At 43.4% G+C, this 19,563-nt stretch overlaps 2 protein-coding genes across 3 annotated transcripts in view; one reads left to right on the top strand and one right to left on the bottom strand.

Annotated features, from left to right (window-relative positions):
- The window catches only part of LRWD1 (leucine rich repeats and WD repeat domain containing 1), a 58,646-nt gene extending 56,886 nt beyond the window's left edge, over positions 1-1,760 (bottom strand). The window contains exons 1-2 of one of the 2 annotated variants that reach the window (XM_083350658.1): positions 1,715-1,760; positions 549-590 (exon numbers count right to left, since the gene is read on the bottom strand). The gene's annotated coding sequence lies outside the window, so the exon portion shown is untranslated. The remainder of the gene's footprint in view (positions 1-548; positions 591-1,714) is intronic. The other variant, XM_083350659.1, reaches the window with a different exon arrangement.
- On the top strand, positions 1,720-18,291 carry ALKBH4 (alkB homolog 4, lysine demethylase). The gene is made up of 3 exons (XM_083350663.1): positions 1,720-1,961; positions 15,017-15,214; positions 16,111-18,291. Exons 1-3 carry the CDS (start codon positions 1,830-1,832, stop codon positions 16,753-16,755), a joined length of 975 nt encoding a protein of 324 aa, XP_083206789.1. The 5' UTR covers positions 1,720-1,829; the 3' UTR covers positions 16,756-18,291.
- The last annotated feature ends 1,272 nt before the right edge of the window (positions 18,292-19,563 follow it).

The following is a 19,563-nucleotide window of genomic DNA, read 5'->3' as shown; positions in this document are numbered from 1 at the left end:
ATACAGCTCCAAAGGGAAATGCAATTCAGAATGCATCAACAGGAGCAGTTGCCAAAGTAACTATATCTGCCTTCTTCAGAGTCTACCTCAAGTACAGCGTCCAGTTGCAGATATTATATTTTAAGAAGATTCATAGAAACAATAGAAAGGCAACAAGAATGATCGAAAGATTAAAAAATTAGTTTTGTATCTGAGGGAAATCTGTAGTGTATGTTTATTCCCAACAGAAAACAAATGAAAGGGGATCTGATAGCAATTATCAAGATCAGAATGAAGAAGATTGATCAACAGTTGGTTGGAACTTAGCACTACATAGTGCAAAAACAAGGAGTAAAATTTTTTAAATGTCCAGTTAGGAAAAACTTAATGTAAGAGAGTTAGTAAAAATATTTATCCAAAAAAGTGGTGGGCTTCCATTGACTCAATGTTTATAGAAAGAGGCTGAAGGGCCATAGCTCAGGGATATTTTAATTCAAATTCCTAAACTGAACAAGGATTTGATGTTAATGGTCTTAACAGCCCCTCCAAACTCTTTTAATTTTGCTTACCTCCTTTTACAGTGCCTTATATAGATTTTCAGAAATTCATGGCTGAAAGACATATTTATACATGCATATATTACATAGCACCATCTCTATATTATGGACCTTTAAAAAAAACAGTCTCTGCTCTAACATTCTTACAAATCTGGATACAAGAAAAGCATCAAAAGACAGGGAATGAATAGAATTTGGGTTAAAATGAGAGAGCTTTTCCAGCTTTGGAAAGCATTATTATTGTTATAATTGGGTATTTTGATTTCTAAGGCATTTATAGTAGCTGACTGGTGTCAAATGATGAGCACCTTTGACTCCCTTGTTCCAACAAAAGTGCTTTGTATGTGTTATTACGAAACTAAATCAGAGCATAGGCAGTTTCAAAGGTATGGGAAGAAATAAAAAATGCCTAAGAATCTTGGAGAAGTAGAATTATTTTTTAAGAGCAGTTTTCAACTACAACGACATGCCTGAGGAGGGGAACCGAAGAGATGCGGAAAAGGAAAAATCGACCCAGAATCTTATCTCTGAGGCAAACCTTAGTCTAAAATGAGACGGAAGAGGGAAAAACTGCATGTGTCTTTTTCAAAAGGGGGTTATTGTTTCAAAATGAAGATGAGCAGGCTTTGAGGGTCTGGTTGCCGCCTCGTCTTCCTAACCCCCTAATGAACAAACAAAAAAAATCTCTCCTCAGCTAGACCGATATTTACAACGTGTAAAAAAAAATTACGCATCACCTCAATACGGAGGGGCAGATTTTATATATATGTGTATATATATATATTAAAAAAAACCCGACCCTGGAGAGAAAGAGGCGCCGTGTGGCGGCGATGAGGAAAACTGGACAGGGGAGGGTAAGGCAAGAGCAGCGGCATCTTTAAATGCTCAACCAGCTTCGAGACCACAATTCCCATCACGCCCCGGCAGGACGCGAGGATGTCTTTCTTACCGCTAAACCGCGCAAAGCGCTGTGGGAAGACGAGTTTCCCGTCACAACATCGCTCCTCCAGTCAAGGCACCCGGTAGGGCCTTGAAGAGAAAAGTCCGAAGAGGGAGGCGGCTCGCCTCAACATTTCCCGCCGGGCGCGCTCTCGCTTCATGCCCCAAAGACTGACGGCCCTTGTCCCCACGCCCCCGGGCTCCGCGCCAACCGATCTCTCGCCGTTCTCGAGCCTTACCTCAGACGGGCGCAAGAACCTTCTGGTGCTGCTTCTGCTGCCACCGCCGGGGCTCCGCGAACCGGAAGCGCGGAGGGGGGGCCGACGGCGGCAAAAGCTACCGGGGTCGGGTAGGATGGAGGCTGTTAAAACGCGAGGAGGAGGAGGAGCAGCAGCAGGAGCTGGAGCCGGCCTCGGCGAACCCAGCGGTTGCGGGTGCAAGGGGATCCGCTCTTGCCTGCTCTGCGAGGCTGCCCCGCCCCCGCAGGTAATCCACGCTGCCTCAGAGAAGGGGTGGGGAAGGGGGTGGGAAATGGAGGGTGGGAAGGGGAAGATTCGAGGGTTGGGGGTCGTCGGAGAAAGAGAGAGCGCAAGCGCAGTCTTGAGAAGCTTCGGCTAAGAGCGCCTCTGAGGATGTGCAGAGGGCTCGTCTCTCGAGGAAAGGGAGGAAGAATCCTAGCCACGTTTGCTACGGGGGAAGAAGTTCCCACTTCAGGTTGCCGTTGTATTTTTAATCATAACTTTTATATATCTTTAAAATCCATCTTACTGTTATATTGGGAAAGCTGAAAAGGATATGTGGCAATTTCAGGCAGGCAAATTTTAGCAGTCGAGGAGAGATGGAAATCTTCCAAAGAAACTTCCCAGACTCCAATTAACATTCAGAAAAGTCTGCCCAACACAGATGAATCTACTATCCCGTATTGTCTTACCCATTGTATTTCTCCCTTCTCTCCAAATGTTACCTATGATTCTAGCTATCAACGGATTGCCTAGTCTTTCTGCTTTGGCAGATTGTGTGAACTCAATAGAAGCTCAAACTTTTTAGGCATTTGTTTGATAAAGGACATTTACAACATAAGGCTAGGGAATACAAAAGTTGCCAAGTCATTTCTTTTGATGATTTTATCTAGACTATAATTTATATATAATATAAATTATATATATAGAGAGAGGGATTTAAATTATTTAAAAGAAATAGACCAAATAAAAGAGGAGGTGGAGTTGCTTTCTATATAAGAAATAACTACATCTCTACAGAAATAGACCACAACAATGATGAAAACTGTAAACTTGAATGCATTTGGGTCAAGAGAAAAGGGAGAAAAAATGACATTGCCATAGGTGTATACTATAGGTCACCCAACCAAACAGGAAATAGATGAACTTTTTGCTAGTCAGCTAACTAAGGTATGTAGGAAGCACATCACAATAGTAATGGGGGACTTTAATTACCCTGACATCAACAGGGAGACAAACTGTGTTCCAAATGGAAGATCAAACAGATTCCTGACAAACCTAGCAGACAACTTTCTCTCCCAAAAAGTAGAGAAGGGAACTAGGGGATTAGCCATTTTGGATCTAATTCTCACTAACAGAGATGAAATGATAGAAGGTGTTGAAGCCACAGGAACCTTGGGAGGAAGTGATCTTGCAATATTGGAATTCAATATTATGGAAGCACAAGCAATAGAATACAGTCCAACTAGAGTCTTGGACTTTAAGAGAGCTAATTTCAATAAACATAGACCTTGGGAAGGATTCCATGGATGAGAATCCTCAAGGGGAAAACAACTCAAGAAGCTTGGGAAATTTTGAAAACTGAGATAATAAAAGCCCAGTCTAGCACAATACCAACAAAGAGGAAAAATAACAGCTCTCAAAAGAAACCAGCATGGCTGCATAAAGAACTCTGATAAATTGAAAGATAAAAAGGACAAGTATAGAAAGTGGAAAGAGGGGCACATAACTAAGTGAATATCAGCAAATAGCCCGAGCCTACAAAGATGAAGTGAGAGAAGCTAAGGCTCAAAATGAACTAAGGCTTGCGACCAAAGTAAAAAAAAACAAAAAAAGCTTTTAACATGTAACAAACAAAAAAAGTGAAGGAAATGATTGGTCCATTAGTGGGTAAAAGTGGCAAGAAGGTGACAAGCAACAGGGAGAAAGCAGAACTATTTAACTCATTTTTTGCATCTGTCTTTACACAAAGGGAAAAAACAGACCAACCTATCAAAAATAGTGCCATAATAAACAATAGAAACACAAGTTAAGATAGGCAAGAAAATGGTAAGTGAACACCTGTCTAGTCTAGACGAGTTCAAATCACCAGGACCAGATGGATTACACACCAAGGTTCTCAAGGAACTGGCAGACGTGATCTCAGAACCACTGAACTATATTTTTCAAAGATCGTGGAGCACTGGGGAACTACCAGAGGACTGGAAGAGAGCTGATGTAGTTCCCATCTTCAAAAAAGGGGAAACAATGGATTCAGGAAATTACAGATCTATCAGCCTGACCTCAATACCTGGGAAGATTCTGGAAAAGATAATCAAACAATGAATCAGTGAGCACCTAGAGGCAAACAAAATCATTACTAAAAGCCAACATGGGTTTGTCAAAAACAGATCATGCCAGACAAATCTTATTGCATTCTTTGACCAAGTGACAAAATTAGTGGATCAGAGGAATGCTGTGGATATAATTTACTTGGACTTCAGTAAGGCATTTGATAAAGTAGATCACAACCTACTACTTGATAAGATAGAAAAATGTGGGTTAGACAGCATCACCACCAGATGGATTCGTAGCTGGCTGACAGGCTGTACTCAGCGTGTGGTCCTCAATGGAACTTCATCTACATAGTGGGAAGTGTGTAGTGGGGTGCCCCAGGGCTCTGTTCTGGGCCCAGTGCTCTTCAACATTTTCATCAATGATTTGGATGAGGGGATAGATGGAGAACTCATCAAATTTGTAGATGACACCAAGCTGGCAGGAATAGCCAATATTCCAGAAGATAGGCTTAAGATACAGGAGGATCTGGACAGACTTGAACACTGGGCGCTATCTAACAAAATGAAATTCAATGGTGAAAAACGTAAGGTTCTACGTTTAGGCAAGAAAAACCAAAGGTACAGGTATAGTGTAGGGGGTACCTTGCTCAATAGTAGTAACTGTGAGAGGGATCTCGGAGTCCTAGTGGACAATCACTTAAATATGAGCCAGCAGTGTACTGCAGCTGCCAAAAAAAGCCAACACAATGCTAGGCTGCATTAACAGGGATAGAATCAAGATCACGTGAAGTATTAATACCACTTTACAATGCTTTGGTAAGACCACACTTGGAATACTGCATCCAGTTTTGGTCACCATGATATAAAAAAGATGTTGAGATTCTGGAAAGAGTACAGAGAAGAGCAACAAAGATGATTAGGGGACTGGAGGCTAAAACATATAAGGAACGGCTGCTGGAATTGGGTATGTCTAGACTAATGAAGAGAAGGACGAGGGGGGACATGATAGCAGTGTTCCAATATCTCAGGGGCTGCCACAAAGAGGAGGGACTCAAGCTATTCTCCAAAGCGCCCAAAGGCAGGACAAGAAACTAATCAAGGAGAGAAGCAACCTAGAACTAAGGAGAAACTTCCTGACAGTTAGAACAATTAACCAGTGGAACAACCTGCCTCCAGAAGCTGTGAATGCTCCAACACTGGAAGTTTTTAAGAAGAGACTGGACAGCCATTTATCTGAAATGGTATAGGGTTTTCTGCTTGAGCAGGGGGTTGGACTAGAAACCTCCAAGGTCCCTTCCAACTTTACTATTATGATTGATTATATGTGTTCAAACCCAGAAACCTTTAAAATGTGATCAAGTTATTTCAATTACGGATTATCTGCAATAACTAATTAAAATAGTATTGAAGTAGTTAAGCATTTTGGAGAATTCGTGTAAAAGAATATTTTCATTAATAAAGTTCAAAAAAGGTTGACATGAATGTTTAATCCTGCAAAAAAAAACCTCCAAAACAAACCTTGTGTAAATGTGTACATTCACAGGAAATGGATTCAGGATTGATATGATGAATTTAGCAGGATTCTGATACAGATCATCTATTTTATCCTATTCCTTCTGCTAGGGCAAAAAGCTGAAGAAAAATGTTTTGTGTTTTATCAGAATTAGGAGGCTATTATTGTGAATACATTTGTTCCTGTCTAAATCATCTTGTTTTGTTTGGAACAATATGTTCTTTCAAGTAACAGTCATGTTCTGTACATATTTGTCCGCGGGAGGCCACCATTGTCCAGATATCTGGGTGTGAGTCACTCCTCCTGAGATGTGGCCCTAGGGCTCAGTTGGGTTTGCTGCTGGTGTACCTTTCGCCCAGTCGCGTAGCAGCAGCCCTGCCTGAACTTCTCAATATCCTCTTGGGTTTGGTGATTGAGTTCCCCAAACTTATGATTTGGGGGGACTTTAATCTGCCATCCCTGGGGGTATCATCAGAGTTGGCTTGGGAGTTCATGGCTTCCATGACGGCCATGGACCTGATGCAAGTAATTCAGGGCCCGACTCATGGGGGGGAGGTCACACGCTCGATTTTGTTTTTCTCTCTGGACAGTGGTTAGATGATCTGGGTGGGGGTTCTCCAATTATTATGCCCCTGTCATGGACCAATAATCGTCTCCTGCGGCTGGCCTTCCGTTTCGCCACCCCCCGTCGCTGGGCCATGGAACTGACAAGATGGTTCCGCCCCAGGCGCCTAATGGACCCTGAGCGGTTTCAGGTGGCGCTTGGGTTCCTGCCTGCCGCCTTCGCTCACAACCTGGCCGATGCCTTGGTGGAAGCCTGGGAAAGGGCAGCCACGGAGGCACTCGACCGCGTTGTACCCATGCAGCCCCTGACCCGGCGCAGATCCCAGTGGGCTCCATGGTTTTCCATGGAGCTCTGGGAGATGAAGTGTCGAAGACGGGGCCTAGAGAGCTGTTGGAGATCCAGCCGGTCTGAATCCGACCGATTGCGACTAAGGTCCTCTACGAGGTCTTATCTAATTACTTTGCTGCCCTCATCGCGTCTGCAGATAATCGTCTGGCCGCCCTGTTCAGGGTGACCCGCTACCTCCTCAATCAGGAGGTGAGGGAGGAGCCCTTGCAGGGTCGTGCCGAGGAGTTTAGCCAACATCTGGCGGACAAAATCGCTTGGATTTGGGCCGGTCTGGACTCCGACTGGGCAGAGTCTGACGGAGGTAACACGAGTGGTTCTGGTGATGTTATCTGGGAAGAGTTCGACCCTGTGACTCCGGAAGATGTGGACAGGATCATGGGGAAGCTGAGCTCCACCACGTGTTTATTGGACCCGTGCCCCTCCTGGCTGGTCTATGCGGCTCGGGAGGGGACACGAGGCTGGCTCCAGGCAGTGATAACTGCTTCTTTGATTGAGGGTAGCTTTCCTGCCACCTTGAAGGAGGCAGTGGTGAGGCCCCTCCTCAAGAAGCCTGCCCTGGACCCGGCTATTTTGAATAACTATCGTCCGGTCTCCAACCTTCGCTTTCTTGCAAATGTTGTTGAGAGTGTGGTGGCGCATCAGCTCCCTCTGTTCCTGGAGGAAGCTGATTATTTGGACCCGTACCAATCGGGCTTTAGGCCCAGGTACAGCACGGAGATGGCATTGGTCGCACTGGTGAATGATCTCTGGCGGGCTCGGGACAGGGGTTGCTCCTCTGTCCTAGTCCTATTAGACCTCTCAGCGGCTTTCGATACCATCGACCATGGTATCTTACTGCGGCGTCTCAGGGGGTTGGGAGTGGGGGGCACTGTTCTCCAGTGGTTCTCCTCCTACCTCCTGGGACGTTTGCAGTCGGTGCTGACAGGAGGGCAGAGGTCAGCCTCGAGGCCTCTCGTTTGTGGAGTTCCTCAGGGGTCGGTCCTCTCACCTCTCCTGTTCAACATCTATATGAAGCCGCTGGGTGAGATCATTCGTGGTTTTGGAGTGGGGTATCATCAGTACGCTGATGATACCCAGCTTTTCATCTCTACCCCAAACCACCCCAGTGATGCCCTCGATGTGATGTCCTGTTGCCTAGAGGCGGTTCGGGTCTGGATGGGGAGGAACAGGCTTCAGCTCAATCCCGACAAGACCGATAGTAGTTGTACGTTCCGGCATCTCAGGAAATTCAGTCCATTCCATCTTTAACCATGGGGGGTGAGGTGTTACCCCCCGTAGATAGGGCTCGCAACTTGGGTGTCCTCCTGGACTCACAGCTCAGTTTGGAAGACCATGTAGGAGCTTTGACCAGGGGGGCTTTTGCCCAGGTTCACCTGGTGCGCCAGTTGCGACCCTATCTGGACCGGGATGCCCTGCGTACAGTCACTCATGCGCTCATGACCTCTGGTATAGACTACTGCAATGTTCTGTACATGGGGCTGCCCTTGAGGACCACTCGGAGGCTTCAGCTGGTGCAGAATGTGGCCGGGCGAGTTGTGATGGGGGTCTCCTGATACTCCCATGTAACACCTCTTCTCCGCGAGCTGCATTGGCTTCCAGTTGCCCTCCGGGTGAGATTCAAGGTGCTGGTGATTACCTATAAAGCCCTAAATGGCATGGGTCCGGATTACTTACGGGAGCACCTGCTGCCGGCGTCATCTTCCCTTCGTCCTGTGTGCTCCCACAGAGAGGGCCTCCTCAGGGTGCCGTCGGTCAGAGAGTGTCGGCTTGCGGCCCCCAGGGGGAGAGTATTCTCTGTGGGCACGCCAGCCCTTTGGAATCAATTACTGGTTGAGCTCCGGATGGCTCCCGACCTTCGCTCTTTCCGCCGGGATCTGAAAACCTATTTATTTGAACAGGCCGGCCTGGTTTAAGGGTTTGGGGTTTTTTAATTATTTATTGTTAGGGCTTCATTAATTTAATTTACTTTTAACTTTTGTAACTTTTGTACTGCTTTTATTGCCCTGTACACCGCCCTGAGTCCTTCGGGAGAAGGGTGGTATAGAAATTCAATTATAAATAAATAAAAATAAATAAATTTGTCAGGATAATTCTAGGATTCTTGTGCATCCTGTCTTAGCAGTGGGCTAATGCCTCCTTAAGTAACACCAGCTGCCTGCAATTAGTGCAGGTTCGCATCCCACCAGGCTCAAGGTTGACTCAGCCTTCCATCCTTCCGAGGTAGGTAAAATGAGGACCCAGATTGTTGGGGGCAATTAAGCTGACTTTGTAATAATGCCGCTTGGGGGGTGTGTGAAAGCCCTAATAAGCAGGCATATACATAGAATGAAGGCTACTGCTAAGCTTGTAAGCCGCCCTGAGTCTTCGGAGAAGGGCGGGATATAAATGGAATTAAAATAAAATAAAAAAATAAAAAAATAATATTACAAAAATCAGCTTTATTAGAATTTTAAATTAGTACCAAAGAGATACAAATTACAAACATCTCTGAGGCTATTAACACCCAGGATGATACTGGACCATTTTCTGTCAGATTCATCTACTTCAGGGGTGTCAAACTGCCGGCCCATGGGCCGGATGTGTCATGCCGAAACCGCACCCACCCCATTGCCCGCAATGGGAAAAAAGTCACAACGCATCACGTGATGTTGCGAGTTTGACACCCGTGATCTAATTTTGTTGATTAGTTGTAAAATGGTGGAAGAGAGGGCAGATTATTTATTTATCACAATATATTGTTCTAAATTCTTACAAGGTTAAATAGTTTTAAAGGCTACAGTATTTATGTTAAAATTAAACAGCCCTCTCTTAACAGGGGGGAAGGGATATAACACCTATTTACAATGCAGTCCTTTGTAGCAGTTCCAAGTAAGTTCCGCAGCTGTTTACACTCTGATTCAGGTGACTGAGGATACAGATAAACCCCCAAGTAGCCTCAAGGACTCTCAAGAGAGCTAACCAGATGACTGCAAAGAATATAAATCCTTCCATTCCATTAGAACTAAAGAAGTTTTTTGGATGAGAAGCAAAATGTTTTCAAAGGAAGAAAGTCTTTTGGATAATGCACCTTTTGACAACCATGACCTGGATGATTGAGAACCTCCATAGGCATTTGGCTTGTTCACACAACAATAAGGAAGCTGGTAGCCATTTCTAAAACCATTTACTGGTGTAAGCTGTTCCTCTTTCTCAAAAGAGAAAGGTGTCATCTCCTTTACATTAAAAAGATGAGAAAGAAAAGTTGATTCTAGTTGCTTAGGGTTGCTTCTGTATAGACATCTCAACTGAAGGTAATAGCATTGACTAGAATTCTTGTGTTGTCACTTTCACATTAAAGTTTGCTAATTTGAATTGAGAGGCTGATTTGGATTTATCATTTCAAGTTCTGATTGCTGTTAGTCTGATACCTGGCCACAGTATCATCCCACTACTCAAAGAATAAAAGACCAAGATATTATACTTGTCTCTGACTTAATTGTAATAAAGAGTTCAGTTATTGAGAGCAGGGGGGACCTCCACATTACAAAACTCTTTTTCAAGGGAAGTACAATCCAATCCAGAGCAAATTTACGATATGGGATTGAGCCAAATATTCACTTATGAAGATCTATTCTGCCATATGGGCTTTAATTTCATTGTTGTGATCACCCAAACTCTTTACAATTGTTAAGTGCTGGGTCAGGTCTGGGTATGGTTAGTATTGCTGTATTAGTAGACTGGTTATACCAAATCCTGAACTGAAAAATTACTTTTTAGAAACTTCAGAGCAGAAAGAAAGAGAAGACTTGCATAACACATATGGGAGTAACGAAAGGCCAGGCCAGTAAGATGAGAATAGATAACACTCCATCCAGATCTTAAGGCAACTGGTACTGTTTTTGTGCTGTGTCTAGTCCTGAATCTCAGTTGAAAGGGAACAGCATAATCCCTTTTTCTCTAGGATCCTCTGTAGCTAGAAACCTAATGTCTTTTCCAAGGCTCAGAATACAGATAGTCTTCAATTTACAATCATTTAGTAACTGTTTGAAGTTATGGCAGCAGTGAAAAAAGTGACTTATGACCAATCCTCACACTTATGACTATTAGCATCCCCATAGTCACATAATCTTGATTTAGGTACTTGGCAACCAGTTTGTGCTTATGGCTGCAGCATCCCAGGATCACATGATTGCCACTGTGGCCTTCCAGCCAATTCCTGACAAGCAAAGTCAATGGGGAAACTAGATTCACTTAATGACTGTGATTTGCTTAATGAAAACCATAAAATTGGATGTGATCATGTGATGACTCACTTAATGACCACTTTGTTCTGGTTCTAATTGTGATTGTAAGTTGAGGACTGCCTGTAAATCACATTTGATCCTGCAGGATGTTACCCAAATCATCTCACCAGACTCTATCCAGGTGTGGCATCTAAGTCCAAGGATTTGCAAGCAGTTCTACCTAAAAACCTTGCAAAAATATCATAACGGCGTTTGAGTAGATATTATTGTGGTAGCTTATTATAGACTGCTTGAACTGGCAGAGGATATGAATGAGGCTTTTCTGTGACAAACGATTGAATTTTTATTGAGGCACACAGTAGTGACAAATATCCTTAATTTACTGGAAATCTTATTCTGCCAAAGGTCAGAGGTCTAACAAAATCCTCCTCTCTTGCTGAGTACATTGTCAGAAAATAAAGGACAGAACAAGGAGTTCTATTATATTAAATGACAATAACTTTATTTTTGTCCTACCCCTGTAAAATATTTGTAGGCTGTGATTTCACTGTTTAAAATACTTAACCAATAGTTTAAATAACCTATTAGTTTTAAATGTGCTGTTTATGTTTTCTATTATTCTTAATTTGTCCCTATAGTCTGATTCAATGGCACATAATTCTTAATTTCCTCAAAATTACATCTTTACACATGGGGTATAAATTACATTATTATAACTTCATCTCTTCAATTCTGCTAAAAGAAATCGTGTGAAAATAAGAGATTAATTATACAGTACATTAATAAAGAAGTGCGTTTTAAAAGAATAGGAAATCGTTTATGTTAAAACATTTAGCACTTATATTCAACCAAATGATGGCATAAAGCCATATGACCAAAACCTATCTTCAAAATCTAATGCCAACTATAGGCAGTCCTCAGGATATGACCGTAATGGAGCCTGTCACATATCTCCATAGCCATTAAGCAACATGGCCTCACTTAACGACCCTTACTGTCCCTGATGCAACTGTTGAATTAATTCAAGGGTTGCTAAGTGGAGTACAGGTAGTCCTCGACTTATGACCACAATTAAGCCCAAAATTTTTGTTGCTAAGTGAAACATTTGTTAAGTGATTTTTGCCCCATTTTACGACCTTTCTGGCCACCATTGTTAAGTGCATCACTGTAGTTGTTAGTAATAATAATAATAAACCTTTATTGTCAAAGTACAACATGTGTACATTGAGATTAGCTGAGCCTCCCCCCCGTGCTCTCTCCCCCCAACACACAGTGACAACAAACCCTCCATCCCACCACACTATGTGAACCAACTACACCACACACCGGCCTCCCAAGTCAATTCTGCATAAGATTATGCCCCATTTAAAAGCCTAACAGCCCACGGATAAAAGCTATTTTTCAGCCTGTTGGTACGGCTGGCTATATTCCTATATCTCCTACTGGATGGTAGGAGAGTAAAGAGATACCGTCCAGGGTGTGAGTCATCCCTGAGAATCTTCCTCACTCTTCCAAGGCAATGAGCCCTGGCGATGTCATCCAGTGGTGTCAGGGGACAGCCCACAATGTCTTGTGCTGTGCTCACTACCCTCTGTAATACTTTCCTATCCGCGGCTGTCAGACCAGCATACCAAACCACAATACCATACGAGAGGACGCTCTCTATAGTAGACCGGTAAAAGAGGGTCATTAGCTGTTGTTCTACCCTGTTCTTCCGCAAGACCCTAAGAAAGTGAAGCCTCTGTTGGGCCTTTCTAGCCACCTGAGTTGTGTTAACTTTCCAGGTCAGATCTTCACAGAGGTAGACTCCCAGAAATTTAAAGGAGGAAACTCTCTCTACACAGTTCTCTCCGATGTGAAGTGGGGCAGGTTCCTCCTTTTTTCTCCAGAAGTCTAACACCATCTCTTTCGTCTTGCCGATGTTTAGGTGCAAGTTGTTGTTACTACATCATATGGATAGTTTTTGTACCTCCGCCCTATATGCTGTCTCATCCCCACCTGTAATAAGACCCACCACAGTTGTATCATCTGCAAACTTGATTACAGCAGTGGATGGGTCAGATGATACACAATCATAAATGTATAAAGAGTACAGGTAGGGGCTAAGCACACAGCCCTGTGGCGTGCCGGTGCAAAGCTTCAGGGGGGTGGACAAAGCAGAGCCGACCCTCACTGTTTGTAACCGATCCCTAAGAAAGTCTTGAATCCAATCGCAGATGGCGGGGGAGAATTTCAAGTCAGTCAGCTTCTCGATGAGAATGCTCAGCAAAATGGTGTTGAAAGCCGAGCTGTAGTCAACAAAAAGCATCCTGACGTAACTTCCAGGCTTCTCGAGATGACTTGCTACAGAGTGTAAAGCAGTAGCTATGGCATCGTCTCGACCTATTTCCCCTGTAGGCAAATTGATGTTTATCAAAGTCTAGTGGGAGGCATGTCCTAAGATGTTGGAGAACCAATCTTTCGAAGCATTTCATGACTACAGACGTTAATGCAATAGGTCTGTAGTCATTCAGGCACTCAACTGCAGTTTTCTTGAGGACTGGGACAATGGTAGCTGCTTTCAAGCACCGATGGTACACATGCCGTTTGCAAGGAGATGTTAAAAATCCCCTGCTAATTGATCGGCACAATTCCTGACCACTATCCCCAGCACCCCTTCTGGGCCTGCAGCTTTGCTGGGATTCACAGCCTTCAATACAGCTCTCACTTGGTGTTCACACAGGGTGAGTGGCTGAGAGTCAGAAGGCCGGCCAGCAGAGGCTACGGGGTCTGGTCTTTTAACCTCGTAGCGGCCGAAGAAGATATTCAGCTCCTCAGCCAACGAGGCATTGGTGTTTGCCATGCTCCTCGTGCTGCCCTTATAGTTGGTTAAGTGCTGCAGTCCCTGCCATACTTGCCTCGGATCGTTATTCGCTAAATGGTTCTCCACCTTTTGTTTGTATTGTTGTTTTGCCATCCTAATGCCTCTTCTGAGATTTGCCCTGGCCTCTCTGTATCTGTCCCTGTCCCCCGCCTTAAAGGCAGAATCCCAGGCTCTCAGGAGTGTTTGTATCTCTGCAGTCATCCAGGGTTTACAGTTCCCGTAAACTCTAATGCACTTATCCGTTGTTACACTATCAGTGCATGTTCTAATATGTAACACGGTTAGTAACACGGTTGTAAAGTGAATCTGGCTTCCCGATTGACTTTGCTGGTAAGAAGGTCACCAAAGGTGATTGCATGATCCCAGGACACTGCAACTGTCATAAATATGAGTCAGTTGCCAAGCGGCTGAATTTTGATCATGTGACCAGGGGGATGCTGCAACGGTTGTAAGTGTGAAAAATGGTCATAAGTCACTTTTTTCAGTGTCATTGTAACTTTGAATGGTCACTAAAATGAACTATTGTAAGTTGAGGACTACCTGTACCGGTTGCTTCAGGGGTAGGAGAGGCTTATACAGGCCCAGGGTTGTCTGCATTAGACATCCCAAGGCCACCACCCTCCCTCGAGGCACCCCATGCTCCACTTCTTGTGCAGCGTCCTTTGTACCCAGTAAGCAAGGGAGATCAAGCCAGCTAAAGCTTACAAGCCTTCAGCTGTCTTCCCACCCAGCGAGCCGGCCAAACCTGTGCTGTTTTGCATTAGGTTCTAATTCTGTTCTTGCAATACTGTAGTGTTTTGTTTAATATTTTTAAGGAGGCCCATTTCTTTGTGGAGTTTATAAAGCCTCCTTAAAAAGGAAGCCCCCTACAGGTGCTTGAGAATAAACACCTGCTTTGTCAGAAGGCTAGGTCTATAAGATTCTGTATTCAGGGCTGAGTGCTCAGAAGCTGCAAAAAACAGAAAGGTAAGTTGGGTGTTGTTGGGCTCTGGAGCAGGTTGAGTCCTGTAAGTGGGAAAGAAGCTGGAGGCTTGCAAGCTCCAGACAGCCTGATCTCCCTTTCCTTACCGGAAGTTGCAAATTCCAGAGGCCTAATCTTCCCTTCCTTGCTGGATGGGAAAGAAGCTGGAGGCTTGGGTGGATGAGTGGCTGCAGGAACCCAGCGGGGTGAGTGAAAGAGCACTAAAGCATCCCTGCAGTTGACCATAAGGGCAAATGACTGCGGTGGTGCTGCAGCTGATGTAACTTTGAAACTGGGTCATAAGTAGCTTTTGGAGCCCTGTCATAACTTTGAATGATCAATACGAGACACATTGTAAGTAAAGGACTACCTTTAAGACGCAGGAATTCTAAAAGCATATTTATTTAAGCAAGTGATTAGAAGACTGTATATTTCTGCAAGCGATTAGAAGACTGTATATTTCTGCAAACTAGAAAATTTGACAAATTGTAAACGTGAAGATCAGATTCAGTTACTACTTTTCTCCTTTTCACATTCCCATTTTTTTCCTCAGAAAAGTGCAAATTTTGTTTACTGCCCACTGACCGGCTTTGCTGTGGGAGAGAAACAATCAGAATTTGAAGGATGGGCTTTCCAGTTTCCAGGAATATTTTTGCTGGAAGACTTTATAAACACAGATGAGGAATATCAAATGGTTGAGCTAATGGATCAAAGCATATGGAAGCCATCACAATCTGGCCGAAGAAAACAGGTCTTGTCTCAAGCTTAAATTCCTCCTTACTCTGGGAGGTAGGGATGGGGTCATCTTCCAGTGTTTATCTTTGGATATCTTTGTTTAGTGTGTGTGTTTTTCCTTCCATTCTCTTTCCCTGTGATTTTTTTTTTCAAAATAAGTTAAAACAACAGAAATGTTAGTAGTACCTCTGGTGCAGCCACTTTCTATTTTGATCATAATAAGTACTTGGTTTATTTAATCAGGGTTTATTCAATCCAGTATTCTTGATTTACATGAGAAAATGAATTATGAATGCATATAGGATACTTCTGGAGCAAGTCATTCCACTGGTTAATTGTCCTGTCAGAAAATTTCTCTTTATTTCTACGATGTTTCTTAAGGAAGCAAATTAAAGGCAGGAATTTCTTGGGTACCAACCAGCTAAGTAATCTAAATATTCTTCAGTTAAATGGAAAATGTGTTTCAGGTAGCAATTTCAGTAGCAATTGAAGCACAGTTAATTACCAGGATAAAAACCCTGCAGGAAATGCCAGAATATGTTGATGCTTGACTGATTACACTGCCATATTGGCCAAATGACATTGACTGTCTGACATTCTAACATTTTAGATCGTTCCTTTTTATATTGGATGCAAAACCAGTTACAAATTATTATATTGAAATAGTTTATCTGTATAAATATTTAGGGTAGAGTTTGTTTTTTAGGAAGCAGCATTGTTTGTCAAGGATCTCAACGAGAATGTATAAATTAATATTGTTACCCTGTTATTGCAAGTGTTGGACTAAAAATAGCAGCTTGTCTAAGCCTGCATTTTTTTTAGAGATGAGATCCGAATTGGGGATTCCATTGCTCACAGTCTTTTATCTTTTAATTTACCCCTCCTCAAATACTCTTTCTTCTTTTTCAATAGGACTATGGCCCCAAAGTGAACTTTAAGAAGCAAAAATTGAAAGCTGGTAATTTTTCTGGGTTGCCCAGCTTCAGCAAGGAGATCGTGGCACGAATGCAAAAATATCCAATTCTTGAAAGTTTTTCTCCTGTTGAGCAGTGCAATTTAGATTACGACCCTGAGAGAGGATCTGCTATTGACCCACATTGGGATGACTGGTGGCTATGGGGGGAACGGCTGGTGAGCTTAAACTTGCTCTCAGATACTGTACTTTCCATGTCCTGCGACTCAGAGGATAGTCTCCAGTTATTTCCTCTAGTTCTTCAAGAAAACAAGCAGATGCACAGGTATAAATCTGATATTTCTCAAGAGTATCAGATTGAAGATTGTAGTCTTCTAGAAAGCACTGAATATTCATCCACAAAGTTAGTTCGACTCAGAGAAATCCTTGTTGCTATTTACCTACCTCAGAGATCACTAGTCGTTCTCAGTGGACCTGCTCGCTACCAGTGGAAGCATGCCATTTATCGCAACCATATTAAAAGTCGTCGCATATGTATCACCTTCAGAGAATTGACTGCTGAGTTTAGTCTTGGAGGAGAACACGCAGAGCTGGGTAAAGAACTCTTGGACATTGCTCTAACATTCAAGGGATCACCTGTATAAAGCACTGTGGCTTTTCTTTGGCTGCTGGATATTAATGTTCAGGGCTTTCATAAACCACCTTCCTTTTTTTCCTCCCCTGAGCAAAGTTATACAGCATTCATTATTCTGACAAGGGTGGTTCTCAGTGTTACGTTCTAGGTTCGAATGTCCACTAATTAAAATAATTTGAATTAATTTTTAAAATCTACACTGTGTGGCTCTTCAGATGTCACTGAATTTAATTATGTTAACAGTGAAGAGAATAAATGCATCTTCCTTGGAAACAGGTTTCCTTTGAAAGTCTGTTTGCAGCACATGGTCTGTAGCCTTTGTGACACTGTTGGGCTACAGCACCCAACAATCCTCATCCTTAGCTGACTAGCTGGGGCTGTTGAGAGTTTTAATTCATCATCTGGAGGGCCATAGGTTATATGTTAAAACATATTAATTAAAAGTGTTAAATTTCTTGTCTATTCATAACCCTGTTAAAATCATTAGTTTTAAGGATGGGGATACCGTACATTCATTTCTCTTATTTTATTTAACTAAAACTGTAAGAGAAATAAATTAAAGAACAGTTTATTAACCCTTCTGACAATTATTGGCATTTCTCCAAAGACTTGGCATTTCTCCTTGATATATACCAATAAAATATATAAAATATCTATTAATCATAAGATGATCAGTATCTAAGCTGATTTTTAAAGACTGATGAATTTCCAAAGCATACATACCAGGGCATTCATTTTTTAACTTTACCTTCCAATCCCTGCTTCACAGATGTCTTTGTATTCCTTGATAAGATTAAAAATGCGAATCCCAGGCATGTTAAAATTAACAAACTAAAAGAACAGTGGGATGGAATAAGAAAAAACAAAAGAGTTTTTATTGCTAAAAAAGCAAGCTTTCGTCAGGATGGAGACGCTGGGGTGGGGAGATAGCGTTTATACTGTTGGTGTCTGCACTCTGCTCATGGAGCGCATCACCGGTCTGTTGAGGTCTGCCGTATTTCTTTGAGTTGTCGCGCATCCGTTTTTGGGGGATGTAGTTGTCTCTGGGTATCTGTTGTTAAAAGTGAATTGCTGATAGTTCCATGTGTTGTAGCCATAGCTCTAGTCATTGCCCGTGTTCTCATGCCAGGGGTCCTAAATGGTTGTTGCTCTTCTTCCCTGTGTTCAACATTGCAGGGTGGTTATGTGTTGGTGCAATCTTGGATTTGATACAATGAGGTACTCTGTGAATGCTTGCGCTGTTTGTCTTCATATCACGCACGTCGTTCCTCTTCCCAATTTCTTAGTGCCTGGTATGCAGGGGGGAGGTCTATATGCCGGTTGATAAAGGAATGGTTTGAAAACCAAACTTCCATAAACAAGCGGCCACCTTTAGTGTTGTCACTGGCAATTGCCTCGGTCCCTGCTAGATTAAAGATGTGGTTGTGTGTAGCCATGCGTGCCCACACCTGTGAATGTTGTTCTTCTCTTCTAATAGCAAGCTTGTGTTCATGTACCCTAGTCCTCAGTCGTTTTGCCGTCTCCCCAATGTAATTGCAATTGCAATTCTGGCATGACATCTTGTACACAACCGAGGATTTTTCTTCATTCGGGAGTGAGTCTTTAGGGCGCATGACACAAGCTCGTAAAGTCCGATCAGGTCTGTGGGCTACTGTGGCCTCGGATACACCGTGGATATAAGGCAGTGTTATACGTGATGTTAAGGCGTTTTCACATTCATGGCATGTTGGTTCACCTGGCCTGCTGTGTTGTCTGATGAAGTTAGATGGGTACCCGTTGTTTCTGCAGACACGAGAAAGGCGGCGTCTTTCTTCCCTTTTTGCCTTATTCGTGCTGCAATGCATGTCTATACATCTAAAGAGGGTCCTAATACAGCTGGCCTTATGGGTTGTGGGGTGATTACTTTCGTAATGAAGTATCCTGTCCGTATGGGTGGATTTACGGTAGACAGATGTGTGTAACAAGCTGTCAGGTTGACGTCTAAACAACACATCTAAAAAGGCCAAAGCCCCATTGGTCTCTTCTTCCACAGTGAAGCGGATATCAGGATAGATGGAATTGAGCTTCCTCATCAGCCTGTCCTTGTCCTGCCTTTTGACGATCACAAAGGTATTGTCCACGTATCTCACCCAAGACTTGGGGCGACACGTGGACGTCACCCGGGTCTCTAACTGTTGCAGGACTGCCTCTGCAATGACACCAGAGATGGGGGACCCCATAGGGGTACCCTTCACCTGTTCATAAATGGTGCCTTGAAATGTAAAAAACATTTTCAGGCATAGGGATGTAAGCTGAAGCAGATCTTCGTTGCTAAGTGAATCTTGATGCTGCCCCGCTCCCTGCTGTTCCAAGCGGTCCCCAATTACAGCAAGTGCTAAGTCTTGTGGAATTGAGGTGAATAGGGAGGTGACATCATAGGAAACCATGATCTCCCCATCCTCTATGCTGACGGATCTAATTTTCTCTAAAAATTCACTAGAGGAGTTCACAGTGGTGTCATTGTTCATTACTAGATATCTTAACCTGCCATATAGCCATTTGGCCAGCCCTGAGGCTGGAGTTCCCCTAAACGACACAATGGGTCTTAGGGGAGCTCCTTCCTTATGGATCTTGGGGAGTCCATAAAATCTGGCAGTAGGCGCGTCTTTGGGGCGCATAGTTCTTAAAGCCTATTTACCCTTGCCGTTTTAATCTATCCAGTACCTTGGAAATTTGGTTCCTGAGGGTTGTCATAGGGTCTTTTTTGACAGTCCGGTAGGCGCTGGTGTCATTGAGCAGTGTGAGGGCTTTGTGGATATAATCAGGTCGGTCCATTACG

The sequence above is a fragment of the Vipera ursinii genome, assembly GCF_947247035.1.
Source record: "Vipera ursinii genome assembly, chromosome: 1".
Classification (NCBI taxonomy): Eukaryota; Metazoa; Chordata; class Lepidosauria; order Squamata; family Viperidae; genus Vipera; species Vipera ursinii.
Note: the sequence above shows the minus strand (reverse complement) of the source record. Positions and strands in the feature narration are given on the sequence as shown.